The 15,962-nt window shown below is 26.7% G+C and overlaps 1 protein-coding gene across 2 annotated transcripts in view; it reads right to left on the bottom strand.

The window, feature by feature from the left end:
• Positions 1 to 15,962, bottom strand: part of LOC129961816 (agrin-like) — a 675,765-nt gene that overhangs the window by 211,058 nt on the left and 448,745 nt on the right. For both annotated transcript variants that reach the window (XM_056075396.1, XM_056075397.1), the window contains one exon: positions 7,593 to 7,808. In XM_056075396.1, coding sequence (XP_055931371.1) covers positions 7,593 to 7,808 — 216 coding nt within the window. The remainder of the gene's footprint in view (positions 1 to 7,592; positions 7,809 to 15,962) is intronic.

Genomic DNA, 15,962 nt, shown 5'->3' with positions numbered 1-15,962 from the left:
TTCTTGTGGAAATGCATCAGCAGTCTGAAACTTTTGAAATTTTTGAAAGATTTTAGCACCAAACCATAGCAATTTGTACCCTTCGTTGAATTAATAATTAGCTATCTTACGTTGCTGGTTTTGTTTTGAATATACGTTTAGAACATGAAAGATTTGTCTAAAACATCAATTCCCCTTATAGACAGTTTCTTTTCTCAGATATGTAGAATGCTAAGAAAATTTTACAAATTTTTACTTAATTTTTGCTTGCATTTATCCACATTTCCACTTTTAATTGGAATTAAACTATTTTTATTCTTTGAAAGATGATTTATTGTTCTTATTTATCTAAATATTTAAAAGACAATTAGATATAGTAAATCCAGTGATGCATATAATTTTACTGTTAAGATTTTAAACTTATATATGAAGTTTCGTTTTTATTTAATGAACATGGACCCTCTAAATTACAATTATTTTTTGGGGGGAATTTTTATATTTTTTAAACAGTACAATAATTTATGTGAAAAAGAATCATTCTATTCAGTTAATTGCACTTTTTATGCTGAATTCAATATGTTTTTTTCAAAGCAAAATTCCTGTAATAAGTTATAAAGCAATAAGAATAAGCTGCTACATATCTTACGGCAAATCTTTTTCCCTTTCAATTTCTTATAACTACTTAATTCCTTATCTTTCTTTTATGACTTTTCAAAAAAATATTTTAACAAGTTTTTTTAGAATGAAATACCGCTTCATATTACTGTTATGTAATTAGTGAAATTTTTCTAAATGTTGTTAATTCTGGTAAAAGTAATTAAAGAATGTCTCAAGGCATAAAACTTTAATTACATCTTAGAAAAAAAATTAAAGAGAAACTTTCTTTCTGAATAGCATAAAACTAATCCACTGTAATCATTTTGTGGAATCTTTGAAGGATTTTTTTAGGAGAATCCTCCAAAGATAATATATTTGCTGCCATAATTAAGTATGTCGCTACATTTTTTCTTCATATTTTGAGTGTTTTAATCATCATAAGTGTGACTAAAATATACAAATGTAATAATAAAGCATTGTTCAAAATAATCTAATGCTTGAAGTTTTATTTTAATACATGGTTTTATTTTAAATTACAAGCTTTTTAATTTTTTATGATAAAAATTATTAAAAGTATATTATTTTATATTTATTAAAAAGATTCTATCGGGTGTTTTTCATGTACACACTACCATTTTATTGTTCTTGAACTATGTTTTTTCTATAAACAATCCGAAGTGTAAAATAGTTTTTTGAAGTTTAGAAAATGGAAGTAGAAAACAATAACCTTTTAAAATTTGTTTTTACTTTTCAAAGAGTCTTATTAAAAATTTAATTTTGATCTTGTAATTTGTTTTAGGAAGGGGCTTATATATCAAACTTTTGAATATGATAAGATCTTAGAATTCGTGTGATTATAGCAAAAAAAAACAAAAAAACTTTGATATTCTTAATAACTACTTATTTAGATGTTCCTGTCTCAATCTGAATTTTTTTAATAGTTACAGTTGGGAAGAAGGTTAAGATATTAAATTAATTAAAATAAAGATTTAAACTTCTCAGAATTTCTTATGCATTATGTGTTATTTTTTTAGAAATGGAGATTTGAACTATGTATTAAAGCGAATATTTAATAGTTTAAACTATAAATATATTGTATATCTATAATTTTTTGTAAAATTGTTAAAAAAAAATCTTTATAAAAAGCTGAAATTTTCTTAAAATTTTATGAAATAAAATCGATTTTTCTCAAAGTTATTTTAATGTTTATCTGTTATCATCTGTTTATCTAAATATTATCTGTTTTGAAAATTAATCAAGATCAAGTAACTGTGAGAGGAATGATTTATATTTTGTATTAGGTTTTCTAAAAATTTAGTTTTTTTTTATTAGGTTTTGCTTAAATGACAATTTAGGATATCATATAAAAAATATATGATTAATACCACTCTTCACTGAATATATAAAATTTAGCACGCAAAAATCTTTAAATGCACTTAGTAATTTTTTAAATTTTATATCATTTAATTATATTTTATTTAAATTTATGTAGCATTTCTTTTTTTAAAAAATAAAAACAAGTTTAAAAATTTCTGCGTCAAAAAATTTAAAACATTTTTCACTATTAAACGTGTTTTAAATGAGATTAAATCTGCTACAAAGGAAATTTGTACCCATATGCATAATTTATCCTACGCATGAATATATATATGTTTTCTAATAATAAATTACAAAATATTTATTTTTAAATATATTATGCAAGCGAACTTCATCGATCAGCTTTAATTGTTTAATTGTTTTCCCCTGGAACGAAGAATATTTGTTAATCGTAAGTTAATGAAGATTTAATTGGAAATTGAACAGGAATTTAAATATATTAAAAGGCCTAAAAGAAAAATTCTTTAAATGTTTGCTTCAATGCATTCATTTTGTAATTTGTCCATTTGATTTGTAATGGGACTAGAAGAAAAAATGTTATTACCAGTTTTTTCACAATTAAAAGAATATACTAAATATTATGAAAAGTTGTGAAGTAATAAATAAATGAATACTGCTATATACTGTTATTTTTTTACAAATAATTTAATCGCATTATTATCTTAATTGCTTTTGCTATTCACAAATATTTATTCAAAATAAATTTAAGGAATAATTTAATTCTGGACAGAAAAACATATTTTATTCCGCAGTTATTTTAGATTTTGCTATAATTTCTTATACTTATTTAATCAATTTTCTTTCCTGTGTCTAGTTTGACTAGCCATTGTGCAATATGAATCGTATTCACATTCTTATTAGATAAAGATTATTATAAAAAATGTAAAATATCAAACATTTTGAGATTAATTTTTTGAAATTGTAACAAACCTATTACTCGTTTTGAGATTTCTAAGCACTAAATGATATTCATATACTGAATTATGCATATTAATGCATTTCATTAAATTTACTAATGCAGAATTTTAAGTCACTTTAAAATAGAGAGGAGGAGAAAAGAAGAAAAAAATTAGCATATTATTTTGTTTGCGATTAGTTTAATAGTTTTAAGTCTATTTTTAAATGCAAATCTGTTTCTAGAGCATATTTAAATATTTCAACTTTAGAAAAAGTATTGCACATTAAAAAGGTCTCATTTTGTTCTTGCACGTTCATTTAACTGAGTATGTAAAAAAAAATGTAGAATTCGACCTTAATTGAATGAGTAATACACGAAGCCTTTTCTTTCAATCGGAGTTAACTTGCTCAATCGGAAAAAACTTGCTCACTTTTAGAACAAAGCATATAACAACTACTTTCAATCATTTTTTTAAAATTTAATCTCTGTACTATTATTTATATTTAATAATAAATTTATCCCTTATTTTACTTGCAAAAAATAAATAAATAAAATAAAATAAAAAGTAAAACTATTCAATTTATGCAATTTTTATCGAAATTTGCAAACGAGCACGTCTAAGCCATTCTCCATAAAATGATAAATGAGACCTCTAGAATTATTTATAAAAAAAGTGTAGCATAAAACGTTTTTAAGGACACAACATTTTCTTTCCCAAATAGAAGTCGAACGTTGCAAAACTTCCCTAACATTGGAAAGAAGTTCCGAAGCATAGGAAAACGATCCTACAGCTAAGATTTTATTTTTCCCTTCGTCCCAATTGTATTTTCTCCCAATGGGCAAGAGATATAAAACTCAAAGAATTCGAGGCAACTCTTGCACAAGAGGGACTTGGAGCAGGAAGAAAGAATCAACCGGGAAAAGTTGAAAATATTAGGAAACCAGTGTAACCTTTGTGTCCGTGTTTTTGTGATTTATGGCTGCTCTTAGCATATTGCGGAGACTCGGTTGCCTTTGGGAAAACGACTCGCTGCCTGTACGATTCAGGAAGAAACTCAAATTCCTGAGAAGAGTCCTCAGACATATCTTTTGGGCTCGACGTAACAGAAAAAGCAATTTTTTTTCTTCCATTTGAAATAGGAGTATTCCAAATAACTCGAAATGATTCCAAATATTTAGAGTGTTTAGTGAAATAGGAAAGGGTGTGGGATAAGATGGGAAATGGGTATTTCTTTCTTGGTATGATATACTGCCAGCTATATTTACCTCACTTTATTTTCAAAGAAAAATCGTTTCCCTTTTTCTATATAGTGGTTTGACTCGAATAAGAGATTAGGTTCCTAATAACGTTTTTTTCCGAAAGAATGTATTAAATCATTGCTTAGTAAATTATAATATTCTTTTAATGTAATTTAACTTTTATTCAAGTTTAATAAAGATAAAAATTCCAATTTATATAAATAACTATGACAATTGATTGTTGTAATTGGCGACGAACAAAGGTTTGGTTGATTATGATGTGATGTAGAAGACAGGTTGATTTTGTATATTATTGTATTTTCAATTTGTTTCCTTTTAAATTAAACTTGCCCTTGTGAGAAAACTACCGACTAACATAAAATTTAGAGCCCATCTATTAATACAGACGAAGTTTTAATTCCTAGTAATGTTTTTCAGAAAGAATGTATTAATGGATTTTTTTAGTAAATTGTAATATTTTTTCTAAAATTTACATTTAATTGAAGTTAAATAAAGATGAAAATTGCTATTTTGATAATTGAATTTGACCACTGATAGTTGATTTGGTGACAATTGGTTGAACAAAGGCTTTGTTGATTATGGCGTGATGTAGAATACAGGTTGATGTTTGGCTATTATTGTATTTTCGTTTCCTTTTAAATTAAATGTGTCCTTTTAAGCAAACTATCTACTAATATAATATTTAGAGTCTTTCTCTTAATAAAAAAGGATATATTTTGGAAACACATGGAAACACTTGGAAACACATTAAAATTTTGATTTGTTAAAAGAATTTTTCTCATTATTATTACTAAGCACTACGCCCATAAGTAGTTGAATCTTATACAATTATCCGTTTTGTTTTTAAAACTGAATGAAAGAAACTAATAGTTTAACAGAATAAAATAAAAGAGTAACTTTAACATTATTTTGTATAAGTGGATTTAATTGTGTTTGTACTGCTGCAAGCGTAACGATAATATAGGATTTTCAAAAAATAAAGGATGAAATGTTGAAATACTAAGACAGCATTTATGTTATTATTGCTGGAAAGTAAGAATTTAGTTCAGGAATTCCAGAAATATCAAGTAGAGTTGACACTTTCGACTTCAAAAACCGTAATTCCTTAGAAAACTGTTGAATATCTACGACAAATGTTGTTGTTTTTTTATTTCCTGTATCAACCTAGCTTACCCTAGCTCACGTAGTTTAAAATTAAAAAGATAAATTTATTTTAATCTCAAGAATGGTTAATGACATATGATAGAGAGTTGGTTATTGTATCCACCAAATCGTACATTCAAATAATATTGTTTTATTTCTAATAATTTTTGCGTTAGAAAACTCTTATTATTACTCTCCAGGCTGTTATTTGAAAACGATTTCAGACTCATTTATTTCAATTTATTCAATTTATTTCAATTCAATTTATTTAATAGCCATTCTATGGCATTATTCATATTTTCGAATTACTGTTTCTGTCATCTGCTGATAAATAGGAGTTTTCAACAAATGAAAGAACATTAATCCCTTGGGTTTATTTATAAATAAACTGATATTATGTTTCTCCTCTTCGCATTACAAATATAAAGGTTATAATAAAATGTAATTTTATTTTTAATGTTTTCTCGCTATTTATTATTTTATCATGAGAAATATGCCATGACTATTAATCAAAAAGAACATTCAGGGCTTGAGTTTCAGATGTTATTTGTAGGTTTTTTTTTATTGGCCTATTAATTTGTTTAAAAAAAGACTCAACCAACTATTTTAGTTTGTAAAAAGATTTTCAAATCGATTCAATGTCTGCTTGAGTTATTGCCGAGAATCAAAAGCCAAATCATTTGTCTTCACATATATTCTAAAGAAACTAATTTTACAAAGATTCGATTTGGAAATAGAAAAGAGGTTATATTGACAGTAAAGTAAAGAGGCTTATTGCTTTGACTAAAATACTAATTGCTTGGATTTCCTTAAAGATATATTGAAGAAATTATCTCTGAGGAGATAATTATAGAGTGCGTGCTTGAAAAGAAAAGCTTTCCTTCGATTTATGCATTTGTGTTCTTCCACAGTGAGACACCTCAGGTTTAAGGATGATAATTTTCCAGAATTATGGTTGATTCTCGCCAATCAGGTATGTACAGGAATAATGAAGGCTGACTACCTCCTACTGATGATTTTGATGTGCTTCCCACGGGAAGGGTTGTACCGTGGCCGGTGATGGTCCTTAGGACTCAGCCTTAGTTATCACCAGTGTTTCCATTGCTGTCGCGGCGGTTCCAGTAAATCAGATCAATCTGCTTATCTTAGTGATGGGTTGGAGTAGACGTATATGGCAAAGGTTTTATGTTTGATATTAAAAAAAATACAATTCAAAGACGAAAATTTGAAGCAATAGCAAATACTTATTATCATATTGTGTGGAGTTTCTGGAATTATATTTCTTTATTATTATTTGATAACACCATATATGTTCAAGATTTTATATATCAGTGTATAATTCAATTCTGAATTGTATATGAAAACAATTATATATATATATATATATATATATATATATATATATATATATATATATTATAAAACAATATAAAATAGTTTTCTATAATTTCTTTAGTTACTGATGAAAATAATGAAGAATGTTTATTTAAGCGAATATCCATTTTATGATTACAAGCAAAATTTTTCATATAAGTTAGATTTTTCAAAACTCATCAAGAAATTTGCGTTTTTGTTCAGATTAGGTGCTTCTGACATAAAAACATACTTCTTTGAAACCCTGTCAAAAAGGACATCGAATTCTTTCAATTAAAAAAATTTGTTTCCCTTAATTTTGAATAATGGTGATATGAAAATCTTTAATTTAATTTGCCCACAAAATAAAAAAGTTTAGGAAAACATCTTTTCTATAAAAATTAAGCTGAATTTTAATTCCTTTCTTTTACTTGGTTTTGGAAGCAAGTGATTCCGTCTCAAAATGACACCATCAACATATTCCGACTTTCTAAGCATTGTTATAAACAACCTATCATACTGAAAAATTTGAGATGAAACAATCATCCAGTATTCTCAGTAAATAAATTGTGATCTGTCAATTTGAAATATGCTTCTTCTAACTACATGGATTATATAGCCTTGTGTATTGTAAGTAATTTAAAGCATATATTTTAATTATTCATTGATAATTTTTAAAGATATACTAAAGAATTTAAAACTTCAATTTTCAGAAAGAAAAAAACCCGACTTTTTCATATTCAGTATTTATTCATTTTGGATTGAAATCTTTGGAGATCAATTTTTCATCATAACTTATTTAATATTTAGGAAAAAAAATATTTCCTTTTCCCCTGTCTCTTAGCGAAGACTTTTCTGGCATACTTGCCGACGTTTAGCTTCCGAAATTCATTTTTAAACTGCATCATTTCCCGCAAACTAGGTCACACATTCAGAATGGATCAATAAAGCGTTCCGTCTCGAGTAACAAGTGGAAAAGGCTCACCACATTCTCCTCTGTAGGCCAAAGTGACCTCTCTTTTCATAAGGCATGACTGTCGGTTGAGGTCGCAGTCGTTGTGGTAAGTGTGGCCATCTGAGCCACAGACGGGTCGCATGACCGGCTCACAGGTCGGAGGGCATTGACAGGTCGCAATTCCATAACGGTCGATGTCACATTCTTGGTTGGGCCCGCACTGAAGACTTTCGCATGGATTAGCACCTGCAGGAAGGCAAATAAATTATTAAATAATAAAACATGATCATTATTACATGTTTTTAATTAATACATCAAGATTTATTATCACTGTTTGTTTTTGGTGTTTTTATAACAAATAAGTTATCAAAATGAAATCCTTGCTAAAAATAACATCTTTGAATAAAAAGTGCTTGTGAACACTCAGAATTCATCATTAATCAGAATCTTTGTGTATTTGAGATTGTTATGACGAAATTTTCAGCTTCAGTTTATAAAACGTTTAAATTTTAATTTTGTTAAGTTAATATTATTGTGTATTACGGATAATTGGAATTTTATGGTATCAAAATCAGTTTCAGTCTTGAAAACCAGATTGCACTACCATAAAATGATTTCAGATATTCGAGTCGTTCAGTAAAGCGTCATTCTCCTCATGTCACCAAGACACAAAATGGCGAATTCCGTATTAAAATAACCTTTGGACTGCTTCAAAATGGAACATAGATATAACTAAACTAAACTATCACAACCATCAGTATTTAAATTTGAAATGGCAGAGTCACTTTATCCTCAAGTAAATAATGTTTGATATTGAAATTTACTTTCAAGAAAAAGTAATCCACACATGAAACACATTGAAACTTTTTCCTTCGATAGAAAATGGTATATGCTGTTAACTTTTTTGATCACAGAATTGCATCATAGTTATCGATTTCAAGGCATGATTCTCTATAATGGAATGGAATCATAATCTAGTAACATTGAACATGTGTTATAAAAAGGCTTAACTAAATCTCATCTGATCAATCAATGTTTTCAAGTCAATGCTCTTTTAATTTAACTCGCAAGAACTTCAGGATATTTTTTTATTGCATTAGGTTGTTAGAATAACTTACCACATTGTAAAATAAAAATATAAACCATTAGTCAGCAGATTCATAATATATTTCCAGATTTATACCATCCACTTCTTGTAGAACACTTTGAAGGGTTGTGGTAAACCGATATAAGTAAATAAGAGATCTTATTGGTGTTATATATCTCATATTTTTTTAAAAAAAATCTTAAACGCTTGATTTGAATTTCCTGTTTTCAAAATGTGGTGACACTATGACCTATATTATAGTGTATTCAGATAAGCTGTCACTGTGATCTAAAATATGTGTGATATCCGAAAAATATTTTTTTATGTGTTAGGAAGCGAGCATTAATCAGAATTTGTCATATTTGACTGCTCCTTTATAATATGTGACTGAAGATATACCAATAATGAGGAAAAGGCGAAAAAAAAAAACATCCAGTTCATTGTTATTGCCATTATTGCATTCTTAATGTTATTTATTTCTGCCCAGGGTTACGTTTTAAACAATTATTTCTCCCTTAACCAATGCTTTTGTTTATCTGAAGAACATTCGCCAGCTTTTCAGTCACACTTTATATGTTTTGCAGAGATCTCAAAATTGCGGAAGTTTATTTTCTATAACCTATTTCTGTTATTATATGTGAAAGAATAATCATGGTTACTAAAATTCACCACGAATATATCTTAAAAATTACTAATTATTGGATATTGCATTCGAAGGATAAATTAAGATAATTTAAGACCATAAATTATATAAACTAATTATAACAGGAAAAAGAATAAAAATACCATCTCCAGTAGAATAAAATCCATTTCAGTAGAAGATAAGTTTAAAATAGCTCATTATTCTCTAAAGAGTTATTTCTTTATACAGAAAATTATTTGTATTGCTTTTACAATTTTTTTCTTTGTAATGGTATTTATTTATTAGTAAAAAAAAGATAAAAGTTTTAATTAAAGCAGTCTAATTTCTATTACATTCTTGCTTATTTTATAAAAGTTAAGGATAAAATATTTTCTTTAAACGTAACATTATACAATAAGCCTTGATTTAATTAACTTGGGTTATTTTTTTATGCTTAAGTAAAATTTTAATTAAATTGAGCTACTGTTCTAAGCATAGATTTTTACAATAGAAAAAGAGCATGATATTGCAATAACTGTCTGAAGTCTTTTATTTTAAAGAAACAAGTAATTTCAAAGCTGTTAAAATGCATAATTTATTTGTTCAGGGACTTTTATGACAAAGTTACAGGCTGCACCGTCATCTTAATGAAATTTTTCAAAACAACTCTAAATTGAGAATATTTTTATGTTAAATTAATAAATATGTTTTGGTAAGATAATATATTTATAATATTCCATGATTTCTTGCTGACTGTTTATAAATCCAGCATTTGATAACTCATAATTTTAATCAACGTTTCAAATTTTTAAAAATTTTGCAACAAATAATAATAGAATTCTTTAAATTCTTAAATTTTGAATCGATTACTTAAATATATTAATAAATTTCAACTTAATAATTAAATTAATTAAATAATATAAAATTATAACTAAAAGAATTTAGCATTTAGGTTGGATTTATCAATCGTTTCTACTCATATGCTACATGCATCTTTCGCCTTGGAATGTAAAAGACATCTGCAGAAATTTCTTCTGGACAATATTCATTTTAGATGTGTAACAAATAAAAATATTTAAGAAAGAAACAATCTTATTTATTTTTTTTAAATAAAGAAATAATTATTCTTGTATATTGGAACATTACTTTAACTCAATGTTAATAGAATTGCAAGGTCAAAATAATGCATTCTTAAAAAGCAATCTGAACGATTTTAGCATTTAAAGCCTTTTACCTCAATTGATAAATCTATAAATTTATACATTTTTTTTTCAAATTTGAAAATGTGGAAAAATTTAAATTAAGCGTTATTTCCTCCAGTTTGCCAGTGGAAAAAGTCAAATAAATATTTTAATATCGTGCATTTTGTTTGTCATTGGCAAGAATATATCTGAACTTTAATACCTAAAGCGAAACCTTCAATCTGCTTATCTCTCTTTGTATTGACTCTATCAATTTACAAAGTCATATTAAGTTTTTGGAATACTTACAGAATAAACTTCCATACATAAAAGTATTATTTTAAAATTGTGTTACTGTGAGTGATCAAATCGAACACTATCTCTTACGAAGTCTAATGTCAAAATAAATTCTTAGATCTTTAGAAAACAGGAAAAAAGATAGAATTAAATTACAGATATTGATTGGGAAACGACGCAATGAATCATAAGTAAAATTTGAGAGCACTTATCCATGGTATTTTGTGACAAATTTTTTTTAAAAATTATGGTCCAGTTATCTTGGAAATAATTTGGATTATCTCGTTATAATGAGCAAAAAAGGTCAATCTATCTTCAACACATGCTGGTTCTAAGTGAAATAGAAATATACTGATGATAAATATTTTGTTATAAGATTTGATAATGGCGCATTAAAGAAAAAATATTAACTTCAGATATACGTTTCAACATAATTAGTTATTATCTTATTTTATCTATATGATTTTTGACATGGATTTATCTGATGCATGTCAAGGTCTGTTATGCAAACTTAATTTTGTAATCCAGAGCTCCTGTCGTAGGAGAAACAGTAATATTATCGATGTATGCTGTAAAAAATATACAGATAGATGACAAACGGTACCTCCTTGTCACGCATCACACATTTCGTAATTTGTTTTACTTGATCATAAACAAGTAATGAATGGGGTGCATTATGTCATTCAAATAGAGATAGATTAAACCATCAAAATTTAAAAAAAAATCCTTTCATTAAGGTCTCAAATGTCTTTTTATAAAAGGAGATTGTATTTTTGAATAAGACTTACATTAGTAAATGGTACATTAATCTGTATTAATAATAAAATAGAAGGTATGTATGAGTTTGGCGTTTATGCATGTGCTAACGCTTTACACGCCTTACTTTTCACTGCACTCTATCAAACTGAATTCAATATCCTTTAGAAGACCGAAATGTGTATCTCTGAGAGGTTTCCTTTTAAAGTTTTTTATTAGATCTTAATTAATTCAGAATTAAGGGATATTTAAGTTTTTTCATGCAATAACTAGTATAAGGATTACTATACAAAATTAGTTTTATATCATCTTAAAATTAAAAAAAATCTTTCCTATAATACCGATGTGCTTTTGTATTTTTTTCCCCAATTTCTAACAATATTTAAGGATTGTTTGATTTTGCAACAGTATATTTCCTTGTTGAAATAAAATTCAAATTATTTTTATCATTGATATTAATAGTTTATTATGACATTTTCTTCTTGATTAAAGATCAAGGTATGAAGATTTGACTTTAAAAAAAATTTTCATCGGGATTTAATATATGCTTTTATTAAAATTTAACAACTGCTATTTTTATATTTAATATTTAATTTCAGAAAGAAGCAATGGCGAAAATTTTTCAAAATACTTTTATTTTTAAATACTGCTGCTCTTTTCAGTTATAAGTAAAATACGTAACATAACAAAATATTTAAGATAATATACAGAATACGGTAAGGCTTCAAATATAGTATAAATTACTTGCCTCCCAAAATTTTGAAATTTAAAAAAAATACTTTGATCATTAAATTAATTTTATGTTATAATATTTAGAAATCATGAATCTCGACGAAAACGGATACACAAAAGGTGGATATTTCACAGTGATGTGACTGATATGTTTCGGTCAATAGGCTAGTCTATAGACCAATGCTTATAATATGAACCATTTAAAACGCCCATAGCTGATATGATATTGAATATCTTATTCCCTTAAGTTGTTATATTCATAATTACAGAAATGGTCTTAAGAGTCCCCAAGCGTATTATTAAGTCCCTCTAATGCAAGATAGTGAGCGATATCTCTACAGCATTATTTCGATATTCTGAATATCGAATTATATCTGGAAGATATCGTTGCAAAATTCCGGAGCCTTTTGTGCTAAAGGGAGAAGTACAGTGGGTTTGATAGAAGGGTATTAAGGATCTGTGTTATTCACGCCTGGGAATGTTAAATGCAATTTAATTATAATATTTGCTAGTATCATATCCTCTCATTTCATGTTTCTCATCTTCATTAAATGTAATAATGTTGTTCTAATCTTGTTATAAATATTTACGTATCATCCGCAGATTTTAAACGGTACGGCACACTTTCCGTGTGTGTGTGATTTCTTATAAATTTTAAAAGTACGGCAAAGCTTTTGATGTTATAAAAAATACTACTCCGAATTTCTTTTGAGATCATAGGTGTGATAGTTTTCATATAGTTACAATTGCAGCTGTTGAAAGTTATATTTTTTGTGGTTCAATTGGCTTTCGACCTTATTTATAGATGTGATATTTATAGCAAAACATTTAGAGTTAGTTCAAAACTAGTTTTAGAGCAGTTAAAAATAATTTATTGTTATTTTTTTAATTATAGAAAGGCATTAGATACAGAAAAAGAGTAAATTTAAATTGACATTGAAAACTGTTTCAAATTATTGATTATATTAAATTTCTAATTTAATATAATAAATAATTCAATAAAAAAGTTATGAATAAACATTTAATCAATAGTTTGAGTCAAATTTCAACAAAAAATTAGATACAAATTACGACAAAGTTTGTATCCATTCACCTACAAGTGTTAGCAAAATTTACTATAAGAGTCAACTTCAATTATTGGTTGTTTATTTTTGGCAAATAATTGAAGTTAAATGATTTGATTTGTGGATACTTAATAGCAAAGAATTAGTCACATACTTAAAATAATAGATTAACATAGCGCACATGTATGCATTAAATATATCTCATAAAAATTCAGATTTATATCTTTTTATTACAAGGCATTGTGAAAGCATGACTTTGGTAATATTTGAAGCTCCTTACCATGAGCTTTCAGTCAGAGTTAGGAATTATAGACTTTAATAGAACTCTGCGAATTTGCATTTCAGAGATACGAGTGATCATTTCGGTAAATTTTTGCTGCATCTTGTTTCTTTGTTTAAAAAGATGATGAAACCATAACCAACAGTCACATTATTCATAAGATAAACAATAAAGAAAATTAACTTAGAAGAAAATATCTACGATTGCTGGTAAACGCTTTTCTGAAAGATTATGATGCTTGAAGAACAAACCGAGCTAAAGCTAAATATGTGGAAAAGAAAAGCAGAAGTAGGTTTTAAAAAGCAAATGATATGTTATTTTAAAAAAATGTGGAAATCTGCCAAAAATGATTAAGCTCGATAGAATCAGTTGTAAGAGTTTCCCAAAATTTATCTATTTGGAGTATTCTAAATATATTTACTTGAACTATAATGATCCAATAAAGTGAATATAAAAATCAGTTCCTGTTTTTTATATTTAAATTTAAATTTATTTTAATACCCGCATTGTTTCTATAGTTTTGTATTACGAATACAGAAACTTGGAATATTACCAAATTCATTTATTTCATTTTCTAGCCATTCGGTTAGAAAACAAAATAATTTATATTATAAATGAATAATATTATTTTTGTGCTTTATGATTATATTGCTTCCATTCCTTTTTAAATAAAAATATTGTTTAATAATTATACTTATTTAATTTTATCCAATTAGAATCTAATTTTCAAAATTAATCTCTTAATAATTTTAATTTTATAAAAATACATTTGAGAAATACGCTGTTCCTTTCACGTTGGTATAGAGGACTCGCTTGCTGGAAGATGCACTAAGTTTAACTGAAGAAAATCGGCAATCCATCCCGTTTCATATTTATTATAATTAACACAATTTTTATTATAATTGTGGGGATGAAATGTACGTGTAATGAATTTTGTATCAATCCGTTTCATATTTACTGCGAATTAACTTTAAGACATAAAATTTCACATTAAAATATATAAAAAAAGGAATAGTCCAAATGGAATTTTCTAATATTAACTATAGTTTTTATGTACTTTCTACTATTATTTATTATTAGTTCTGAGATAAACCTTGTGCTAATAATTCATTAAAAATAATCTTTTATAATATTAAAAATATTTTAATAATCTCATCGAAACAGTGAGATGTCCTTGTATTCCTCATATGAAAAAATTCATCTTATTTCTTGTATATATTAATTTCTGGAATCAAGAGCTTTTGGCATTAATTCCCGTCTAGACGACTCATCCACTTATTCTGTGCTCATTCTGAAGAAAGAAATTGAGATTTCTAAAATAATTCAGTAGCAATCATATGTGATGTGAATATTTTAGTTCATTCACATCCTAAATAATCTTCTTTTAGAAGATATATTCTTTCAATGAATGTCTCTTCTAACAATAATGCGATAAATATTTGGCTATAGTACTTTCAATCCAAATATTTTTCATTATGGCAATATTTGGATTTTTAAATTTCTAGAACAATTTTAAACACAGAAAGCTTCTTTATTGAAATCCTTCGGCCTCTTAAAATAGTTTCAATTTTTATTATTAATTTTTAGCCTAAAAAAACTGAAGTGCTGTATATCTAATATAAATTTCTGCAAATTATTCAGGACTTAGAAAAAATTATAGATAATCCACTGTGTTAGCTTTATAATAAAGATAAATGCTGCATAGATGTCTCAAATATTTCTGTAAGCAGCAAAAGATAAATAAGATTTATATTTAACTGTTTACATAAACAAAGAGGCTTACTCAGCAGTGCCTAAACATTCAGAGATTATTTTTTAAAGAGCATTGTTACCCGTTGTATTACAGCACAGCTTGACAACAACATTAACGTTAAATTTTGTTGAAGGTATGCCTTTTCAATCAAGTGAAGGTAATTCAACCAATAACATTAATCTATACACAAGATAAGTGAGAACCTGATTATTCACATAACAGATTCTCATCCATTTATTGATGAAAGTTCCGGTGGGAACTTTATATTATATATATACAGGGTGTTGCCAAATTCGACCGACGAATTCAGAACGGTGATAGTAGGCATCAAGAGATTAAAGAATCACATACAATATAGTGTCCCAAACGACGTTTAGTAGGTGAAAATCGCAAACGTATAAGGAGTCCAAGAAATTTTGGAAACTGTAAAAACTTAATAAAAAATAAATGGTGTTTGAACTATGAATTTTTTTAAAAAAACACATTCTTAAAAGTTTTCTTTCATGTTGGTAACAGGCGGATTTGATGATCTAGGGGGACTTAAATTACCGAAAACGAAGAAGTAGTTTAGAACCCATATTTGCAAAAATATCAACACTTGAAGAAAAATAAATGCTTGAAAACATAA

This window comes from Argiope bruennichi, chromosome 2, assembly GCF_947563725.1.
Source record: "Argiope bruennichi chromosome 2, qqArgBrue1.1, whole genome shotgun sequence".
Lineage (NCBI taxonomy): Eukaryota > Metazoa > Arthropoda > Arachnida > Araneae > Araneidae > Argiope > Argiope bruennichi.
This window is presented reverse-complemented; position numbering and strand designations above follow the sequence as displayed.